Source organism: Moschus berezovskii, chromosome 1 (assembly GCF_049115385.1).
Source record: "Moschus berezovskii isolate FMDL1 chromosome 1, NW_MosBer_1.0, whole genome shotgun sequence".
NCBI classification, from domain to species: Eukaryota; Metazoa; Chordata; class Mammalia; order Artiodactyla; family Moschidae; genus Moschus; species Moschus berezovskii.
In genome coordinates, this window is record NC_142460.1 from 138,744,840 (window position 1) to 138,768,683 (window position 23,844).

Here is a 23,844-nt window from a genome sequence, read left to right on the forward strand (position 1 = left end):
AAGTTATTCATGAAGTATGTCTCATCTGATAATCACTGTATAATGAGGGCCTCTTATAAGTAAGAGAAATGAAAGAGAACTAATAATTCATCTGTCAATTGCAACCACAGGTTGACTTCAGATGCAAAAGTTTAACTAAAAAAATCATGCTATAAAAATCAATTGGCTATATAGAATATAAAATACAGGATACTGTGTATTCTATGATATTAAATTGTATCCAGTACATCCTTTTGTTAGTAAATTTTGGTATAAAGTTAGGTATCTTTTTTTTTTTTTTTTGGAGAATCTACTATTAAACAGCAAAACACCATAAACCTTTAATACTGCCAGTAATCAAGGCATCATGTTAGTCAAGAAAGCTATACACTTTGATGGCAGTGAACAGTACCAACTCGACTTTAATTAATAGTAGTTATCAGCCAAGTATGTCATAGGCTATTTTCATAAGATGAAGATAGCTTATTCCAGTTTTTGCTGTAACTAACTGACCAGTCATATTTAAGGGCCCTGGCAATCTCAGGATTTTCATGAATATGATTAAACTCTAACCCCACCAGTGGCTCCTCAGTTTCCTAATCTGAAAAGCAAGTGGATTGCAAGACATCATTTCTAAAACTCTTCCAACTGCAATCCAAAGAATCTATGAATCACTGGAGTTCGATGTTGAAAGTGATAAAAGAAATTCTGTCTAAATATCATGAAAACCCTTGAACATTCCATGAACAATCTTTTAAAATGCAAAGAGAAAACAAATCTTAAATTTAAGCAAGAAAAATGTATATTTTCAAGGAAAAACCTAGCACTGAAGTTTTTACTCTTGAAATGTTTACAAAGTTTAATTGTAGTGGAGGCTTGACTATTGAGTGATTTGCCCCTACAAGTGTTACTGTAGTAAAAATGCAAGTGGAACCCAAGATGAATCTCAATTTTCTTTCAAGTTACTACTTGAAAAATGCTAGAAACACTTCCAACACTACAAATAAAAATAAGGTTAGTAGGTTATTTTCCAAATTTTAAATATTAACCTGATACTGAAAAATCATAATAATCACGGGTACTCAACCAGCTAGAATCTGTGAATGACTGTGGTGTCTTTTTTAATCTATTTTATTTCTGTTCTTCAAATTGACATAATAGCTACTCATGGCTTAGAAATGAGATTTGCGGGCTGTTCCTTCCAAATATCTATGTAGTAATGATAAACCCAGTGATTGGAATCCATCATGTTCACATGAAGCACTGTTACTGGTACCAAAATTGCTGCTGGACAATGCATCTTTTCAAACCACTGAGAACAGAATCTGTAAATCCACAAATGAATGATTTTCTACCAGTCAAGTCCTGTGCCTGCATGCTAAGTCACATCAGTCATGTCCAACTCTCTGCAATCCCATGGACTGTCGCCTGCCAATCCCTTTTGTCCATGGGATTCTCCAGGCAAGAATATTGGAGTGGATGGCCATGCCCTCCTCCAGGGGGATCTTCCTGACCCAGGGATCGAACACACATCTCTTACATCTCTTGCATTGGCAGGTGGGTTCTTTATGATCAAGTCCTATTTTCACTCAAATGCAGTTTAGAACCACACAGTGGAAGACATTTGAAGCAACTTAGTAAACTTAAAACATTTCATCTTTAATTTTATGATGATGCAGTTTTATATGTGCTACCGGAAATTTATTTTAAAAAATAGTTAAAAAATACAATGACCAATAATCTGCCAAGGTGATAGAGTTAATGTGCATAAGGGTGTTAAATAATTTCCTATTGAAGTTCAAGACAACATTCATTAAATAATTGGAAATGTATGAAGTAGTATCCTTTTAAGGAGTTTTGTTATAAGGTAAACACATTTTAGTGATTAAATCACTTTCAGAATGCTGGCAACTTCAGATTTCACTTTTCTTCCAATGGTGATCTGTTTTTTTCGAGAACAGTTACTAAGAAAAATATTTTTCAGCTAGTCATAAGAATGACTTCCTTAGAAGTCCTTTTCTTTGTACTATTAAACAGTCTGGAAAATTGCTTGCTTGACTCATTCATGCTGTCAAAATATACTACAGGCTAAGGCTGACCATCAATTTTCCCTGCTTCCTAGAACAACACATACAATTTATGCATGAAGTTCTAAATGACATTTGGACTTTTAGGAACACTTTCATGTCTTAATAGTGTATAAAACTATATCTACCAGGCTAGTCTATTTATTTGCTATGCCTGAGGACTGCCTCTAAAGTAAGAAAAGTTTCGTTCATTTAAATCCATGATCAATTAGAAATTAAAAGACAAAATATTAGAATTATTTCAAGATTATTATATTTTCAATTACTTGGAGATAATGAGATGAAACAGAATATGCAAAAATACAAAATTCTTTACAAAAATAAAATAATTATGAGGTCAACCAGGTTATCACTGAAACTCCACAATTTTTGATATATATTATAAGAAGCTTAAAAGTAGCATTCTTTTACCAACTGACTATTTTATTGTAATTAAGAGAAGAGATATAACAAAATATAAGATACATATAAAAACTGAAACTTGCTAACCTTTTTTTTTTTTTTTAGGGATAAAGAATGTTATTTAGAGAGGAAAAAAAAAATTTTGTATCCAAAAGCTAGCAGGGACATTAATGAAATAAAGTGACTCCACTCCACATTCTAACCATGAATAAGACATTAAGTAGGTGAGGTTATTTCACTTTTTTAAAGTCACGTTTTCAAATTTATTATTGTTTAGTTGCTGAGTTGTGTCCAACTCTTTGCAATCTAGACTGTAGCCTCCACGCTCCTTTGTCCATGTAATCTGCCTGGAAATAATACTAGAGTGGGTTGCCATTTTCTCCTCCAGGGGATCTTCCCAAACCAGGGGTCGAACTCAGTGTCTCCTGCTTGGTAGGTGGATTCTTTACCACTGAGCCACTGGGGAATTCCTTGCAAATGAATCCACAGTGCTAAATCAGAAAGCAAAGTCAGCTCTATATGCGGAGTCTGGAGCATGTGAAGACTTCAAGATCATTTTATTGTTGGAAGAAAAATTTATCTTCTATATGGATTCAGAAGTCGTGGCAAAAATACTACACTCCCTGAACCTCTTAGCTGTACTAAAAGACTAGCTGTTAACCAGGAGCACAGAGCTTTTGAAAATATATATCTGGCCATGTCTCTTGGTTTAGGGATTCCAACTGAGTAGGTATAGATTGTGGGGCAAGTGGCAGAGGTAGGAAAAAAAATATACTTTCCAGGTCCTTTTTGCTTTGTGCAGAAAGCCTGGGAAACAACCTGAGATGCTACCTGGCATACAGTAGGCATGCCATGTAAGCTTTTGACTCACATGGAATTAAGTGGTTCCTACTCTTAGCATGGTGGATCACTAAGCAAGCGAAAGGTTTGGGGCTAGCAGGTATTTGTAGCAAAATGGTCCAATTGGCACCATCTTTTACACGACTCTCTGTACTCTCTACTTTCAGTGCTGAGGTTTCACATTTCTACTGTTAAAATTCCAAACTGGCAGGTCCTTTGAGGTCAGGGTTTTAATAGGCATTTCCAAAAAGACAGTCGTAATTGTTTGCATTCCTTCATTTTTCAAAAATCATATGCTAGGCAAATAAACCAGAGCTGACAAAAGGTTAGAGATCAAAAAGCCCTGGAAGGTATTAACATGGGGAGAAAGTGGTCCTCTTTCAATCATCCTGAAGCAAACAAATTTTGAAAATGTAAACACACTTAAAATTTGAGGCTATAATGTGACTAGGAAGGATTAATATCGAATGCCTTTATTAACCTGAAATTACTATCACTATCAGTATTTTAATATTTTTTCCAATCTCATATTTCTGTAAGAAATGTCTGTGTGTGTGTGTGTGTGTTTAAGTGAGTGAGTCAGTGAATGACAAGTGCCTGCTCTTTAGACTGTTGATAGTATCTGTAGAAACTTGTCTGCTGGAAAATGTTTCTTTAACTTTGGTTTGGCTCCTACCTTGGAGCTGATGGGAAATAAAAACTTTTCCATGGATTAGAGCCAACTGAGCTGCTAAAACAAAAGGTAACATTCATTAGAAGACCATGGTACTATGATCTCATTCTGAAGGTTAATTTTTTTCACATTAAGTGTAGACTGTCTGAAGTCCAGAAAATTCAAACAATTAATGTCAAGGAAAATAAGTAAATATCACCTCATTTTAAATGTTATTGTTTACACAGACAAATATTTTTTAGCTAAGAAACATGAAATAAACAACTAGATTAAAAAAAACCTCAGTTGATTCCCAGTTTACTCATTTAGCTTGATTTTCTCTCTGCAATATCCCCCAAATTTCAGCACCTACACACACATACACATTCCATTTGTTATTTCTACATATACCCAATAACACGTGGTTTCAATATGAAACCATTCTTAGAAGTGATTCTTTCTCAATAAAATGTGAGCATCCAAGGGTGTTAGCTCCTTTCATTTTTACACAAAATACAGGGGGGAAATCCCAGCACTTACACATCTGCTAACTCAATATAATTGACCATTTAAAGCCAGGAATGACTTACTACAAAATTTTTGGCCCTTCTAAAATGTTGAAAACAAATTTTATGATCTCTACCCTCAGAGGTCCTCCTGTACTTTCTCTTAATTGTTTCACAACATGTTAAAAGCCTAAATAGGCAACTCAATTAAACAGGCTACAATCATCTCTTTCAAACATATTTGATCCTCTTTTAACATCAAGTAATGCAATTAACTCATTGCCACATACCAAATCAATACACAGCATAAAGAATGGGAAATAATCAATAGCCTTAACAAGAAGGCAGTGGCATAGCTCAATAAATCAAACAGTAAATACACAACTCATATTCTGAAACTGAATATAACAAAATTTACACCAGCTGCAAAGGAAAACCCAGAGCTAGTCACAGGAAACCACTAAGCTATACCATTCCAGAAAAGACAATAATATCAGGGAGCTGGGGGACTTTTCTCCATTTGCTGCAAAAAGTATACATCCTCATTTCTAACCAAAGTGAAAAATCTCAAACTTATGAATTAGGCCAGCACGTTTTAAATATCTTGAAGCAAAGAGAACATTTTACTGGACTAGAATGGGATTCCTATTAATTCTGAGTAATATGAAAGGGGGGTAAAGAACAAGGATGTGATAAATGGAATATCTTGGATATAAATGCTGCTTTACACCTTTTAGGACATTAAGGGGTAGATGTTTTGCCAACTAAGTAAGTTTATACAAGTATAAAAAGAACAAAGTAGGGATAGAGCAAATCATGAAAAACATACTTTAACACTTAACCCTCTAGTCTGCACAGGTACTTTACTAAATAAACATCAGTTCTATTTTTGAAAAAAGTCCAAGGTAAATCTTTTAGGAATAAATTTACATAACTAATATACACTTGAAATATCAAATGTGAATTATTCATTTTAGACCAACACAGAGCTAAAGAGGCATTAGTTTCAAATGAAATTAAATTTGGAATGATGGTTACAACTACTTTTTCATTCATGGATACCTGCATTTAAGAAATGGCTTTTCAGGCACAATGATATAAATGATGACTTACTAATATTACCCCAATGAGCTTAAGGGGCTTCCCTGGTGGCTCAATGGTAAAGAACTCATCTGCCAATGCAGATGTAGGTTCAATCCCTGGGTTCGGAAGATCCACTGGAGAAGGAGATGACAACCTACTCCAGTATTCTTGTCTGGGAAATCCAATGGCCAGAGGAGCCTGGAGGGCTACAGTCCATGGGTTCGCAAAAGAGTCAGACACAACTTAGTGACTAAGCTACAACAACTACAACCAGCTTAAAGTCAAGGGGCACACATGCCAGAGGTTAAGAGATGTTTTCTCTTGATAACAGGTAAATGAATAAGCTAGTATGTGATAATGCAGATAAAAGTCGCTTTTAAATTTTTAAATCAAAAACTGATTAAGTACCTATAGCACAATATCCAAAATAATGAGATGTCTCTTCTGACATAGGGAAGTTCTTCTTTTAAGGGGACAATAATGTGACCATATTCCAGCATTCAGGCAAGAACATCATGAGCAGGTACTAGGTATGGAGCGTTTACACTGCTCAAGATGCTGCATGGAGTGACATACATTATGTAAGTGATTTCCCTGAATCCCTTTTATAGAGGAGGAAACTGAGACTTAGGGAGGTAAAGTGATTGGCACAAAGTCACTAGGAAGTGACTGATGGAGTCAAACCCAGACCCAGCTGCCTTTATGGTTTTGGCGCTTAACCTGATCTTACTCTGTCTTGAAAAGTTTTTTACTTACATACTTCTGCATATGGCTTTTTGCAATTATTATGCAGATGCTACTTTGATTAAAAATTCCAGGGTAGCATTGGGACCAAGTAAAAATTATCTGTAGCAACATTACTCGTGGCACCAATATTGATTTGCTATAAAATATTACTGTAAATTTCATCCCAAGGAAAAGATATAGAGGCCAATCTAGACCCACAGAAAACACCAAAAAAAAAAAAATTGTCACTAAAGCAAACTAATGAAGAAAATGACCAGAGAAATGAAATCAAAGGACAAGGAAAACTGCTCACCTTTCCCTGTGATCAATTTGGTTCTAAACACAAAATAAGTTTGACTTATATACCAAGTGTGAATTTATATCAGTTCAGCTCAGTCGGTCAGTCGTGTCCGACTCTTTGTGACCCCATGGACTGCAGCACACCATGCTTCCCTGTCCATCACCAACTCCCGGAGTTTACTCAAACTCATGTCCATTGAGTCAGTGATGCCATCCAACCATCTCATCCTCTGCCGTCCCCTTCTCCTCCCACCTTCAATCCTTCCCAGCATCAGGGTCTTTTCAAATGAGTCAGTTCTTCTCATCAGGTGGCCAAAGTATTGGAGTTTCAGCTTCACCATCAGTCCTTCCAATGATTATTCAGGACTGATTTCCTTTATATATAAAAAACAATTTTGGTAAAAACGTATCTAACTAGCTGTTTGAAAAAAACTGATATACTCAAGAAAATGGCCAAAAGCATTAAGCTTCTAATCATTTAAGGAAAACTTCCTTGTAACACCAGCTCTTGATGTTAAAGATTTTCTTTTCCCTTTTGTCCAAGCTGTCATTCGTCCAAATGAAACGTTGTGTGAGAATAATTATGTATCTCTCACAGAGCATTTTAAATCATATAATGAAATTAATATTTGAGATACTTCTCTTCACAGTTCAATGTAAACTAACAATTACTAAATACTCAGGAACCCCAGAAATTTGATATTTTAAATCCATGTTTTTTCTGAGTGCAAACATGCTCTTTTTACTACATCATGAACAAAACGCAAACAGTGATTCTTATATTTAGTCATTTTTATTTCAACTACAAATAACTCAAAAGCCTTAAAAACAATGTTGTGAGCGATTGTAAAATTAACTATTCATGTGATAAAATTTTCCTCTTACTGGACACAAGTGCTATGCAAATATACAAATAATTAAATTAGCTACTAAAACATTTTTTCCAAGCTAAGTTTTAAAATACAATATTAAAAGTTAGCACACACACTTAAGTATGATCTACAATAGCAAGATATATTACACAAATCATTGTCAAAGAGGTGGGTGAATGGTTTAATATAGATTTCAATTTCATATAGTACAATTTTAAAAGACTTTAGAAAAGTTTAAGCAGTTTTTTTTTTTTTGTTTCTAGTATTATTAAAAATGCCCAGTGAAACTCAAGAAATATGAAGAAGGAACTCTCACCCGTTTACAAAATAATGTCTCATGGTTCTATGCATTAGAAAAATATCAATTATACTACTTCCTGAATAAGAAAGGATATTTAATGTAAAAAAATCATAAAGATAATTATGTGACAAAACCCTCTTTATTTGGTGCCCTGTACTTCACTTCCAAGCTTTGTCTTAAGAGTACTGAAATTTCTGTTTTTTTGGGTTTTTTCCCCAAAGCAGCCAATTTTGCTTTTGTTGACACACTGGAAAAGACTCTGATGCTGGGATGGATTGGGGGCGGGAGGAGAAGGGGACGACAGAGAATGAGATGGCTGGATGGCATCACCGACTCGATGGACATGAGTTTGAGTGAACTCCGGGAGTTGGTGATGGACAGGGAGGCCTGGCGTGCTGTGATTCATGGGGTCGCAAAGAGTCGGACACGACTGAGTGACTGAACTGAACTGAACTGAAACTGTTTCCAGTCTGGCATGATTATTAAAACTCTTCCTGATCTAAGTTTTAGATTCCCTATGTTATCAAACTCCCAGTTAAAATTTAGTATAAATTTCCCATTTTAAATTAAAAAAAACCTCATTAGCAATTATTCAGGGATTTTTTTTTTTCTGAATTAAGTAAAACTGTGAGTGATCATGTTTTAAAAAGTATAGTTTGTCTTAAATTCAGGTAACTACAGTTTCTCAACAAATATGCCTAATTATATAATTATATAGTCTGTTAATCTAATATACAGACTCACTAATAATTAACACTATATTTTTTGTATGCGAAAGTCACTATGCAGTGCTTCATAATACTGTTGGCTTAAATGAGTTAAACTCAGAGTGAAAGTTGAAGCATAGGCTCCAAAGATGGATTTGCCTGTGTTGGATCCCAGTTTGGCCACTTCCTGGCAGTGCAAATTTGCATAGGTTACCTAATCATTCTAAACCTCAGCATCTTATATAATCAACAGATGATTATCAAGTCAGGCAAGTAAAATTAACCATTTCTGCATATGAGTAAAATTAATCATTTCTGCATATCTCACATAAGAATCAATCTAATTCAGCTTCATCTTGCTGAATTTTGGAATATTATGAATCGTGTACAAATCATTTACAATGTAAACACATTCTACTAATACAAGCACATAGTTTCTCTAGCAGTACACATACCCAGAGGTGGAACTCATCCCTCTTCCCATACAGACTATGCAATGGTTTCCAATGCTTTTCACAACAAACCTTTCAGACATACACGAGGACATTTAATATTGACTTACATTTTACATGGGAAAATTTGGATTCTTCTGGGAAATTTTAATATTGAAAGATAGAAGAGCTAAAACAATGTTTTACTATCCTATGATCATTTTAATCTTCACCATACTTCTCAGAAGCTGGAAAGTTTATAGTAACCACTAGTCTATCAATAGGTTTCCCAGGTGGCACTAGTGGTAAAGAACCCGCTTGCCAATGCAGGACACAAAAGAGACTCAAGTTTGATCCCTGCCTGGGTCAAGAAGATTCTCCTGAAGGAGGGCATGGCAACCCACTCCAGTATTCTTGCCTGAATAATCCCCTGGACAGTGGAACCTGGTGGGCTTCAGTCCATAGGGTCACAGAGAATCTGACACAACTGAAGCGATTTAGCACAAACACAGTCTCAAAAACACGGTCTATCAACACCCTAAAAGGCTCTGCGTTATTCACCTACTGTCTACTACAATGCCTGGTACGTAGCCGGTAATAAATAATGAAAATGGGAGGAAGAATGGATTGCTTTCATTAACTGAGATGCAAAAGTGGCAAATATTTTGGTCTGAAATTTTTTTAAAGGCCTTAACCTTCAGTATAAAAATATATGTTTAGGATGAAAATCTCTCATCCAGCATTATTCTTCTTTATTGGGAAATACAGAAGCCAAGAGTAACCAATAAAGATTCTAAAAAAACAGTAACAATATTTTTGCATTTCTCATTATGTACAGTTAACCTACTATATGTATGTTGTATGTCAAGTTACTATATGTCATTCATAGTTTAAAGGTTTTGAAGAAGCTACCTTGCAAGAACTACCATGCAAGAATGTGTAATGTAGACGACTCTTCTTCAATGTGGACCTGACTCTGGTTTATCTGAGTTTAAGATGAGTTTGTTTTTTTGTTTTTGGAGGACTTTTTTTTTTAAAATATATTGGTGTTTTATGTGTACATTTGTATTCAATTTATTACTGTGCTATGATTCATGGAAGGCAATATCTGGCAATAAAATTTCATAATAGTGAAAAAATTTAATAAATAAAATCATGATGATAATCTTTTTCTCATGGCTAGATTTAGATTTCATTAGTTTCCACTTAGTCATGAAGAGATATGAGATAATGTGAAGAAAGAAGGTTCATTCAGAATACAGATCTTTCTTAACAGGATTCTTTATAAATAAATGAATTCTTTAGTTATTTCTTACTTTGTGGTTTATTTCTCAGTTACCTCCCTTAAAGGAGAACTGTTTTATGAAGGGCAATATCATCTACCAAAAAGGAATCTTATTTTGGGCATGATAAATTTGGCTCTGTTTTTCTCCAAAATCTTTTTTAACTCGGCCCATTTGGTAAGATAACAATGTTTAGTTATAAAGGCTTTCTGGGATTGGAAGATGTTACTAGACTTATCTGCAGTCTATGAACGATTTTAGAATATTAGATGAGCAAAGATATTTGAAAGCAAATAATCATCTGAATGCTGTAACATGGAAAAGAATGAATTACAGATGTAATTTATCTGTCACAAGCAGATCCCAAACACTGATTATGTCCACACTTGTGCATAAAATTGAAAATGATAGAAGAGCTTCCCAGCTTTTCTAACTTTAATTTTTCATGTTTTACTTTGCATAATTTACTGTCAACTATTAATAGAAGATGTTTCTTACCTTATCTGAGAACAGCCTGGACTTAAGTATAGTATAAGTGATTCTGAAAACCAGAAGCCTCCACCCCACGTCTGAATTTAATTCAGAGAGACAAATTCTAACTTAAGATGCCCGGGGTCCTATGGAATCTTGAGAAAACAGTTTTGGATCTGAATAAATTGTGAATCTCAATCGAACAAGTTAAAATATATAAACATTGTTGAACAAACTGAGAAAGCATCAGAAAAATCCTTCTGGGCCTAAAATTGTGATCCGGGGTTAAAATATAGGTGGTTTCCAATAGATCAACAGTGATGCAGGAACAGTTGCCCCAGGCTGGTGGCCTGTGGCTATGGGAACTCGCTTATTGGGGATTCTCTCTAGTTCTTCTCTTCCCAACTGTGGTCTTGGAATTAGTAGCTGTGAGAAGGAAGAGAGGAAAAAAGGAAAGATAAACCACTGGAGACATTTCTCTCTCTCTTCCTTCTCTTCCACCGACCCTCCAATTGCTATTGAGAAGTTCCCCTCTGAACCCCACCACCACCACCTAACACACTGGTCTCCCTTTTAGCATTCTGTCCCTGGAGGGCTGTGTTTTTAATATCTTCCTCTGACATAGGAAGTGTTTAAGTTACATTCCTTGATCTGTGAAATTACCATCCCCTATCACCTCCTAAATATCTTTGTTCTCATAGCTACTTCTTTATTGCTGATCCCTTGACTATATCCTGTGACAAAATGGCCAAAAAACATTTTTTTATCTGAAATTTTCACTATCCACATATTTTTTCCTATTTTTACTAGTAATTCGAAAGAAATGGTATTAAAAATAAAGCTATGCTTTTGATAATTTTAGAAAAAAAAGAGAGAATGGGAGAAATGTATTCCTTAATAAGAAGTTCCACAGTGGAGCAGACTCAGGACCAAAAACCTCTACATTTGAAAAGAAAGCAGGTTGAGTCCTTAGAAAAAAGAAAGGTTACCTGGAAGACATACATCAAAAAAGTCTTCCCACCCTGGGGAAACTTTGGACTACAGCCCCTCATTCCACATTGTTGCTGTTCAGTCACTAAGCTGTGTCTGATTCTTTGCAACCCCATGGACCGCAACATGCCAGGCTCCTCTGTCCTCTACTTTCTCCCAGAGTTTGCTCAAATACAAGTCCATTGAGTCAGTGCTGCTATCCAACCATCTCAGCCTCTGCCTCCCCCTTCTTCTGCCCTCAATCTTTCCCAGCATCAGGGTCTTTTCCAATGAGCTGGCTCTTTGCATCAGGTGGCCAAAGTACTGGAGCTTCAGCTTCTAAAACAGACCTTCCAATGAATATTAAGGGTTGAGTATTTCCCAAATATTGAATAACCCTCATTCCATACTCTGTCTGTAGTCCCTATGATTCTGAGCCACTGCCTTACTGAAAGCCAGCTCTGGGGCAGAACAGGCCAAATGTGGAGCTGAGAAAACCTATTGCACTGGCTTGCAGAATATGTCCAGGAGTTTGGGAAAGGCCACTTCTCCTGCATTAGGCCCTGGTGAATTTGCACAGCCCCAAACTGAAACTTGAAATATATTTTTCCCATTGAAAGAGTTTAACAAAAGCAATCGGGGGTCTATGACACTATTACTTAAGATGTATGATGAGATGGTATTCACAATGCTTCTGGGGAGCCTCCTGGGTTTAATTAATAATCAGAATTTTCAGGGTACTATTTGTACTGGACTATAACCCAAGCATCCTATAGGTTACTTAGGCTTCCCAGGGTTGGACTAATGACTTAGACACACTACTTCTGTGGGAAAATGCTTTCTAAATGATTAAAACTTTGGAATATGGTGTGTTTTTTTAAATACACTGGGGGATAGCTATATGGTTTATACATTGACCACTTATTTAAGATGATTAATTCAAAATGTTTTCCTACATGGCCATACATTTAAAAGAAATATATCTGAAAGTTGGTGGCAGCATTCTTGCTGTTCATTTATTGATTCATTTGTTGACTTAAAATATAATTACTTTTGAGTATCTACTGCTTTAGGCCCAATGCTGCAAATCTGTCTGAAACATTAATTTTTATTCTAAAGCACTGCTGTTCAGGTGTTTTCTTTGCTGAATCTTTGGGATGCGGATATATAAATTAAGAAGTAATGTTTTACAGGAAAGTTGTTAAAAGTATAGGCAGTGAAATTAGGTTACCAGGCTTGGAGTTCACCTTTTACTGGTTTAATGACTTTACACACATCAGATAGCTCCTCTATACTTCAGTGTGACCAGCAGAGGAATGGCAGTGATACTGGTAACTCTTCAAAGAGTATTTCTGAGGACTTTATACTATGAAAAAATTAAAAGCACTGAAAATACCAATCATCATAGAATGATTTTTAATAAATAATAACTGATTTTATCTTGCTTCATACAGAGTAAATAAGAGTAACGTATATCTGCAGAAGCAGCAGAAACAGGGATCAGAGTAACTACAGATTCTTTTGTCAAAATCATTTGAGACCTGTTTTTTATGACTTACATTCTTGTTATATTCTAGTTATAAATATTTAACTGTGCATATAAATATGTACTGGAAATAGGAAAAATAAAAAAGCAAGCAATTTTTTATTCTGCATTAGTAAAAATCAATCTATTTGTATTATGTTAGATTTTATTGACTAAATACATCATGATTTGAAAGGGAAAAAAAACAACTCTCATTAGCCAGGACAGGAAAAGTGATGACAGGTCTACCAAGATAAGAAGATACAAGTTTCTCTTCAGAAGTGATCTCTCTTCAACGACTCCCATACCCAGGTGCTTTTCGGGGCGGTTAAGTGATTCTGGAAGTTTTCGGGGGGGGAAATAAATCTTTCTAACTCTCCCATCCCAGTGACTACCCTGCTGAATATCCATTTCCCTCCTCCTACCTAAACCACCCAGAGGCATGGTTTCAATCAGGGCAATAGTTAAGAATACAGTTTCTAGCCCTCCCTGCTACCAGTAAGAAACTAGGGTAAATCACTGGGCAGAGCTTAAAAGACTTGCTAAAAAGAGCCCAAGTGGACCAGGCAGTGGCTTTTTTGCCCATGGCTCCTCCTGCTTCCTAGAATGCAGAAATGATGGCTGGAGCTGCAGTGGCCATCTTACGATTTTTAAATAAACCTATGGTTGGAAGGGGCTTCCCTGGTGGCTCAGAGGTTAAAGCGTCTGCCTCCAATGCGGGAGACCCGGATTCAATCCCTGGGTTGGGAAGATCCCCTGGAGAAGGAAATGGTAATCCACTCCAGTATTCTTGCCTGGAGAATCCCATGGACGGAGAAGCCTGGTAGGCTACAGTCCACGGGGTCGCAAAGAGTCGGACACGACTGAGCGACTGAACGGAACGGAACGGATGGTTGGAAGGCATGTGTTCCTTGGGACCTAAGGGTGAATAAATCTAAGTTCCAGTGACTGCAGAGTCATCATATAGGCCTAAACAACCTACTGAAATATAAATCCTTTATCTGTTTATGCCTTGGGCTTCCCCGGTGGCTTAGTCAGTAAAGAATCTGCCTGCAATGCAGGAGACCTGGGTTCAATTCCTGGGTTGGAAGATCCCCTGGAGAAGGAAATGGCAACCCACTCCAGTGCTTTTGCCTGGGACATCCCATGGACAGAAGAGCATGGTAGGGTATAGTCCATGGGGTACCAAAGAGTCTAACAAGACTGAATGACCAAACCACCATCACATGATAGAGGAAAGGTTTCTCTGTTACTCAATGTGGAATGTAGCTCCTTATGGACAAAATGTCTAAATGACTCCAGAGAGAAATATAAAAATGGATCTTACCAACAGTTCTGATGTCGGGCATATAAGAAGCTGGAAAGAACTTGGGGATAACACAAGAATAATAATACTGATCAGACATGGCCAAGGCTGAAAGGTATTCAAGAGAAGGCCTTTCAATCAAATAATAATGTGTAAAGGGTTATAACTATTAGAATTTTTCAAAACAAGTCCTTATAATACAGAAAGTTTTTATCTCTAACAACAAACCAAATGCTATCTCAAAGTTAAAATCTGTCAAAAATGTGCCACAAAAGTATAAGTAACGCTGTAGGTGATGTGCATTTGATGTTATTTATATAGGAAAAATAGTATTAAAACTCTGTAGTTGTTTATCATAAATAAACTTTGGAATAAAGTGTTCTCACCAAAATTAGTCTTGTTTATAGTGAAATTCACCAAGAAATCACTACTCTAACAATCTGTTATACTTTAAGCAACTAAGTATTTCTAACAAGCCTTTTCAGTTGCTTTTACTGAAGCTTTGGCATATTATTAACCAGTATCTGGGGAGGCAATTGGGAGGGAGGTTCAAGAGGGAGGGAATAAATGCATACCAATGGCTGATTCATGTTGACGTTTTGACAGAAAACAACAAAATTCTGTAAAGCAATTATCCTTCAATTAAAAAATAAATTAATTTTAAAAAATAACCAGCATCAGTGCTAAATTAAAGACCGTTTACTTAGTTACCCACTTTCACTGACATAATTTTTGGCCTTGTTAACATAGAAATTGCTCCCCTATCTACAAGCACAAAATGTGTTTCTGCTAAAGTTAAAAAAAAAAAAAAAACTTCAAAATTGCTCAATAGGATCTCTATGTAAGAAAATAAGAAGCTTTGTCTAAGTCTGTGGGAAGGCAGAGACATTGCTCAGCATGAAAGGTAACAGATTAGTGATGTTGATAGCTGAAATCCTCTACTTATCCTTGGCAAGGAAAATGACAGCATTTAAGCTTCCCAAACTAGGTCCCTAGGTGTCTGCGCTGAGTCTGAGAAACATTCAATTTCTCACCTCTCGCGTGAACTGGGCTCATGTCACACACTTTCTGAATACAAGATTTACCCCATGCTGCATAGGCTCTTTCAAGTCAGTAACAGCCTTGTTTGTACATGGAATCATTTTGAGGCCATTTGTAGAATCAGACTTCTATGTACGTTCAGAAGAACGATTAAAGTTTGAACTCGATTATAAGTGCCACATTGCTTTAGGTTTAAACTGTTTTTAGTTTTGCCGCACACAAAAAATGAAACAAGATTAAATACAAAAAAGAAAAAACAGAAGTGTACCAAAACCTTTCTGAAGGAAAAAAAAAAACTAACTCCAGAATTAGTGCCTTACATATCATGATTCAAAACATTCCTTGAAATTTGCCCAGAAGTTTAAAAATCTTTACTCCTTTAAAAATATTACTCTAAAAAAAGTCAAACCATAGAATATAAATAGGTAAGTGAATAAAGTTGTAAGTATTACCAAAGCAGCTGCAGCTATTGAGAATTTCATTAAAGGTTCGTGTCAGAATTGATGACATCGCACTTGGCACATTTACAGGGTGCTCTTTACAAAGTTGTGAAGTTTTGGCTTAGAAAATTTAACTTAAACTTTAACATGCTACACATTGCTACACAAATTATGCTCATAGTCAGTTCATCTCTTGTCACTAGAGGGTAATAAGGAAGTCCTGTCAACCTGTCAGTGAAAGACACATCAAATATATACCTACAGTTACATGTACACACAATATAATGCTCTGTCAAAGTTGTAATATCACATGGCAGGTGCCCTTAGTAAAAAGACAATTACAACAAACTCTAAGTAAAAGTCATTCCAATTAAGAGCCTACTAGATCAAAGTTTTAATTCAAAAGTAGATGTTTAGCCTGAAACTTGCCGATATCATTTCATCAGGATTATCAGTTAAATTGGTTTACAAGACACGACAGAAAGATTATACTAGGATTTGGAGCACCAGCAACGCAGGCAATGGCTAAGTTGAAGTTAAAACTGTGCTAACAATGGAAGATTTCTACAATCTAACTGTCAACAGCTTGAGACCACTTTACTAGGTCCATTTATGTCTGTCCCCACATAACCATCCAGAAACTTGGTCCAGAAACTTGGTTTATTTGTATTTCTAACTTTGGGTTTTCTAGTTGTTCATTTACCTGTATGTTTACTTATTTGTGTGCCTTCTAATGGCTAATTTTATTATTTCATATATTATGCCATGTCTTCAGAGGCACCTTAAATGCATCTACCTGTGCCCTTGATTCCATGGCACTTCGTAGTGGAATCTGGTCTCTGATGTGTCTGTGATAAATTTGATCAGCTGGGCTAACTGTACACACAAACATATGTAAAATGAACAACGAATTATCCTAAACAAAAGTGCCTAATTTGATAAGAGAACAAGGGACTAAACCTTTCAAAGGTAAAAGAGTTTTGCTAGATTTTTAGAAAATAAATACTAAAGGTTATATTTCCCTTCCCTCAACACCTGAAAGATAAACGGATATTTGAACAAAGAAAAATTCCATAAGCTATAGTGTATTTCTGCTGACCAGAAGATGAATGAAAGCTTACTTTTTTGATAATATAAAAAACTTGGAATCACATTAAAATACATCCTTTAGGCTTTCTTTATATCAACTATTTAATTTTAGTTAAGAAATCATTACTAAAGAAAAAAGGTAACTTGCCATTAACTACTCTTTGAATCATTTCTGAAACATTAATATTCTAAAAGCAGCTTATAGCATGGACATTTTCCTTTTGACATATTTCTCTTTTGGTATCCCTTTTATAAGCCGTAAGGGGAAAAAAAAAAAAACCATCTCCAGCATTAAATAAAACACCTTTACTAATGTTCAGAATACCTAAAGCAATAAAACACTCAAACCTCGAATTCGTAAACAATTTAATTCTCAACATGAATATACTTTGTTGTAAATTAATACTGCAAGTGAAAAAGTAAAATTAAGTGAGAAAAATGAAGCACTTAAAACACATGATTTAATTTATAAATGAGTACTCATTATTATAGCTTTTGTTCTATTTATTGCTATTGTTCTGTTTCGTGACTTGTTTCTGTACAATATTCATTATTATATATTTCCATTTTTTTTAGCAACTCATATACTGTGATACAGAATTCTATGTTTTCATGTAGTAAATGCATCTAAGTTAATTATTTAAAATCACCACTATGCAACTAAAATGCTACCAGAGCTGATTTTCTTCCTATTCCCTTTAGAATATGCCAATTTGATTTCTTCTACATAAATACTTTCTTGAACTGTTCGACTTCTGTTTTTAATGAATTCTCCTCCTCTCTGTAGAAGTCTGCTATAAACCTAAGTCACCTGGGAGCCTGGCCAAAGTCTGAAACAGCACAGCTGAAGGGTACAGCCATTTCCCAGGGTCCTCTCAGAGAGTATTTGGTTTGCTTTCCTAACTTGCTAAAAATAGGAGATTACACAGGCTACCTCCATCTCAGGGCTCAAGAACTCACAAAAGGCCGGACTATGGATTGGAGCAATACATAGAACACATTTTATTAAAGAAGTCAGGATATTACAAGTTTTCTAAATTCCTTCCGTTTACTCTCTGAAACAATACAAATGATCTAGCGGTTACTGGCAAGGAAACCTCATAATGCTCCCAAATTTCAGAACTTCAGGCATGAGTCACAGAATTACTTTAACTGTTTTAAAATATGTTTTTGATCTATTTTAGCCACTAAGTCAAACACAGGAAGACTACTACCTAAAAGGTAGGATTCTAAATACTGTATCAAGAATCACATGTGTTACTTACAAACATACACACATATAGATGAAACATGGTTTTTGAAATATGAATACCTAATTAACACATTCCCAAAATTTTAAATTAATTTTTAACAGAGTCATTTCACTAACACTTAAGAAGCTGCTGTCATTCTGGGGCTGAAGCTCCACCAGAAATAAATTTGTGTTTATTTTTCCTCTTCTTATTCAAGTCGAAATATTTTACTACAGTTTAGACACTATAAATTAAATTTGTTTCTCTTAGAAAGTAGAGAATATGGACAACGTTTGCCCTGATTAGCTGCTATAACGAGTTCGTTTCAAAAGTAAATTTAAAATCTTAAAATTGTTATTTAAAAAAGTCCTTGATGTGGCAGTTGAATCCTGTTAACCACACAGCATGTCATTAAGCAACGCTGCTGCTTTGCTCAAAGGGGGACTGTTCTGTGGCCACAAGTGAGCAGCAACTAAAGAAATATTTTGAGAGGGGAAAATAGCAACTGAATTTTAATGTTTCACAATGTTTCCAAGTGCCGTGGAGGCAGGTCTTCTGTGAAACCACTCAGTGTCAGAGTTAAGTTTAATGTCCTTCGTTTTTCAGCTACCAGTACACCATCAACTGTCTGTGGAATTAAAAATTGGATTTACTAGTAATTGGGTCAAAACAGGGTTACTTATGGAAAAGCTGGTTATTGACAAGCATAATTAGCCTTTTGCCCCTCATTTTATGGGTCCCAGTCTCTAATTACACCTAAATTCAGTCGGCAGAATTTAGGGTGACACACTCACACGGTACAACTACTATGTGCCCTTCACGGATGCCTTTCAAAAGAAGAGGAAAAAAAAGGCCCAGAGGTAATGTATAACTTTTGTTTACTGATCTTTAGAATTATGTCATTAACAACAACCTAACATTATATTTCTCTTGTTGTTAATGCTTTCTTTTATATTCTACTTTGAAGATAATATCCTTAAGTCTTTGGTGAAAACTTTAGCAAAGTGAGCAGCACAAACAGGACCAAGAAGCAATTTACTGAAATAGTTAACTCACAACTTAACTCATAACACAGGGGTGAGATATAAGTTAACTTATGTGTTAAATACTTCAGTTAATTCTCCCTTATGGTATTAAAGAAAAATTTTTATAGCACTTTTTTTTTTGCATCAGACAAGCTATGTCTATGAAACCTTCACTTCTATACGTTTGTCAAAATGATAGCAACCTCCTTCTCAAAGGTTCAGAGTGAATTACACCTGCATATTAATATTCAAAGGCGATTCAATTAAACCAAGTATGTAGAGAGTACCTAGGAATCTTCACATTTGTAGTCTTGATCTTACACATCAAAATAAAGACATGTATGCTACCTTTTAAAAGACTCACTTTCAAACTTGATACCTGAAATACGAATCCAATGACATTTTTGAATGTCAAAATACACTAGAGTGAATTTGCTAGCATTGTGGTACCCACAATAGCTAACATTTTACAGTCTGGCTGATACTTTTACAAATAAAAAATAATAATAATCAGGAGCTAACAGGAAATAAACTGCTAAATTGCCTCACATTCAAATTTTAGAAACAAAAACGTCCAATTAATAATACTTTAGAGTTTTCACTGATTTATAAAACTCACATTCAACGAAGTTTATGCCTCTGATAGTATACTATAAGGGCAGTCCAGAACCTTACTTCTAGTTTTATTTCCCACAAAATGTATTACTTCTGGCCTTAAAATAATATGCTCATATAATAAAAAGGAAATCCATAATATCAAAATATTAATATAAAAAGTCTATCCAAGTTTAGCTGACAAAATCTGCTTTCCTTTTACAACTGTACAGCATGTTTTCAAACAAGCAAAAACAAACCATCCCCATCTAGCACTGCTATAGCCTCACAAACAGTCTATGCATATGCTGACACATACATGCATCTATATTTACTATTTCTCTAGACTGACTTAGCCATTACTAAGTAAAAGTATGCTGACACTTTCTGCTCTAGAAAAAAAAAAAATCACAACATTAAAGGACAGATAAAAGTTATCATAAGAAAGTTTGGCCAGACTTGGCTCTATTGCTTCTCAATGAAGTCCCCCACCCCAACATCATCAATAATAATACACCATATAACTAAAACTATTAACAAAGCAATCCATAATTCCAAACTCAGTGGACTGCATGTCCATATCCCCTTTATTCAATTATTGCGTATCCTTAAAATAATATAATATTTACTCACTTTCAATGAATCAAAGCAGGCGATTACTCGTCCATTTTCAACTTGGCAGCTTTTCGAAGGATGTGCAAATTTACATTCCGTGTCTGGCCGTGAGCAAGTCCCCCTTTGGAACTCTCTACATACTTCCAGTGTTAGCCATTTTGTGTCCCGAATTGGTGTGACACTAACAGCCATGTTTAGATTTTACAGGTAGTTAAAATTTTCAGTGAAACCAACAAACCCAACCCCCCTCAAAAAAAAAGTAACAACCAAAAAAAAAAAAAAACTGATAAAACTGTAAAATGATGAAAATGTCCCCTCCAAAATACTTTTCCCCCACTCCCTGCTTTAAAAGTACATGGAAAATTGTGTTCTCAATATCAAGGAAAAGATCTCCCACTAGAAATTCACAGCATGAAACTGTTAATTCAAAGAGGTTTGGTTTTTAGAGAAATACTAGGATCGTAAGTAGATGAACGTTTAAAAGTAGGGCCTCGAATCAGCCTTGTGCTCTCAGTAACCCCTTCCCAGTGCCAATTTGGAGCCCAAAATGCAAGCATGAAAACGTGGCAGACCCTCTGACACCGAATTTCCAAGCTGCTTTCAGCAAAGTTGTCTGAAAGGGAATCTCCTCACAGCTGAATTTGCAATGGAGTTTGGTGGTGCAATCGGTATTGATTAGTTTGGCATAGACAGATGCAGCAGTTTAGAGCAAAATCGAGAAAATGATTTTGTTTTTCCTCCTTGATTTCCTGGCAGAAGATATCTTACTTTTTCAGCAAACTTTTCTTTTAAAACTAAAGCAGCCTAGGGCAATGCCAGATACTTAGAGCTTTTCTCTTGATTATAAGTAGAAATGGGGGTGTCTGGGCTAGAGGTGGAGGGTGGATGTGCTGTCGTCACAGTCTAGCTGGCAGCAAGCAAGGCAAAAGCAGAGACTGCTCTAGAAGCGGTTCCAAGCAGCAGAGACGTCAGGAAAGGCACTTCTTAGTACCAACCTGTAGAAAAAAGAGATAGGTTAAGATTTACTAAGTAGCTCTTCACTGATGTCCTAAGACAGTATCACAACCTTGCCATGTGCTACCAGACTAAGTCATATTCAAGCCAGCCTCCCTCTCTCTCTCTCTCTCTCTCTCTCACACACACACACACTACTTACAGTGAGGCATATTGCAGCCAGCCATCGTAGATTTATTAAAAAAAGGGGCCGTTTCCCCTTGTGAAGCAATGCATGATAGAGAGATAACCAATCACAGATAGTGTTGCAGCAATATTCTGGGCAGAAAGCCAATAGTGTGGGTTGTCTTATGAAAGGTCGCGCCTGTCAGACGTTCATTACTATGCTATAAGCACAGAAAATGTCCATCAGATGTGACTTATTCCACTGCAAGAGGACGAGCATGTGGGTTTTGAATTTACCCAACATGCAGTTAGTGGACTAAACCATGTTAGTTTCAAAACAGCTTCCCAAACAAGTCCAAGCACTTGAAGATCATTACCAGGAAATAAAAAACAAGGTTTAAAAATTGCAGCCGACTTCCAAGCTGCTTTCCCTCTGGCTCTGCGCAGGGACAGGCTCTGAACAGCCTGCTCCTGCTGTCCTGACACGTGAATAAAAAAGGAAAGGGGTGTTTACAAATGGTACATTCTCCTGACCTATCCAATTCACTTCCTTCTCCAGCCTAAGTCCTGCCCCTCCACTGAAAGTGGCACTCCTACTGTAAAACTATTCCATTCAGCCCGCAGACACTTTGTCAATATATCACAGGCAGGCGAGATATGAACAAAAGCATCCTTTATTTGAACATTTTTTAAGCAGAAGCTGAGGTCATGTGGGGGAAATAAGGAGTGCAGTGTTGTCAGTGTGTCTGGCAAATCTGAAGTCAACCTCAAGGGAGAAAGTGATTCCATCGCAGAAACATTAAATATTAAGTGAGCAGTTTGATTCGGGCAGTATGATGCATTTCAGAGGTACAAATGAAGCCAGAGGGTGGGGGTTGGGGGGTGAGGGACCCCCTACTGCCTAAAGATCTAGTAACTCAGCACTGCAAGACCGTTCCCTATATACAGCAGGGCATTTTTGCTTTTAACAACTTACTTTCAATCAGAATGGGAAAACTCCCAAAAATGCTTAGTAGTTACAGAACAACATACATATTATTTTTTCCCTTTTGAATGCTACCAAAGGAAACAAGGCTTCAACAACTCTATAAGTTTCACACTCCAAAGAGGCAATGACAGTATAATAAATAGTAGCTGATTACTTCTTCCAGGGCCAAAAATGGCCAACGGGCATATAACATATTTATAACTTGGAAATTAGAATTCAGAATATGAGTATATATACACATACATATAGATAAAACATGGATACTTAGCAGAATTTTTTTAATTTAAGATTAATACTGTCATTTTTAACATTATTTTTTTTAGAAACTACCAGATACTAGGTTTAGAGAATATTATAAAGGCCGCATTTTTGAGAAAGATTTAAAAAAAAAACTCATACTAATGCTCCAGAAGTATTTTTGTTTTCAAAAAGTTTTCTAGTCCTAATTCCTGGTCCTGTAAAAAAGAAGTCAAGTTAGTCACAAACTCTAAGACTTATTCACCTTCCTTAATATTTGCTCTGCATTCAAAACTTCTCGACTACCTCATGCTGTGAGTATGTACCACATCTGTGGTCAACATCTCTTTTGTCTTTCTCTCTGCAACCACTACCTCCTTTTCTTTGGGGTCGTGCTCAGACCTGTCTGACTCTTTGGGACCCCACAGACTGTAGCCCGCCAGGCTCCTCTGTCCATTTAATTATCCTGGTAAGAATACTGGAGTGGGTTGCTATTTCCTCCTCCCAAGGATCTTCCCAACCCAGAAACTGAATCCCTGTCTCCTGCATTGGCAGGCAGATTCTTTACCACTGAGCCACCTGGGAAGCCTACCAACATGTCACTTCCTCCAAGACGCTATTAAGATGTCACTTCCTTCATCCCCACCCACCCATGTATTAACACTGCCTCCTCCCAATTACCTCTGCTCCCAATCAATGTCTGATTTGCATTTATATGACTGACCCATGAGATGACATGTTCCCAAGGCCAGAAACAATCTTACACATCTTAGAAACCTTAAGTACCTGGCTTAGGGATGGAAAACAGATGGAGCCCCATAAACTTTGGTAAATTAAATGATCAATTTCTACTTTAGAACTGGCATTAACTTTACAGCACAAAAACACACAAACACATGCAGGAACACACCCTTATAAACACATACGAACACGCACAAACACAAACTTGAAAACACACACATACCTATTATTGCCTCCATACGTTACTATGTTCTAGGGTCAGTCAGGCTTCCCCAATGCCTAG

At 36.2% G+C, this 23,844-nt stretch overlaps 1 protein-coding gene across 26 annotated transcripts in view; it reads right to left on the reverse strand.

The window, feature by feature from the left end:
• The window catches only part of MBNL1 (muscleblind like splicing regulator 1), a 222,165-nt gene that overhangs the window by 141,658 nt on the left and 56,663 nt on the right, over positions 1 to 23,844 (reverse strand). For 16 of the 26 annotated variants that reach the window (XM_088839691.1, XM_088839721.1, XM_088839727.1 and 13 more), the window contains one exon: positions 20,495 to 21,471. The exons of 6 other annotated variants lie outside the window; for them this stretch is intronic. In XM_088839691.1, the coding sequence (XP_088695817.1) occupies positions 20,495 to 20,668 (174 nt within the window). In that variant the 5' untranslated portion in view covers positions 20,669 to 21,471. 4 more of the 26 variants (XM_088839746.1, XM_088839774.1, XM_088839692.1 and 1 more) reach the window with 3 other exon arrangements.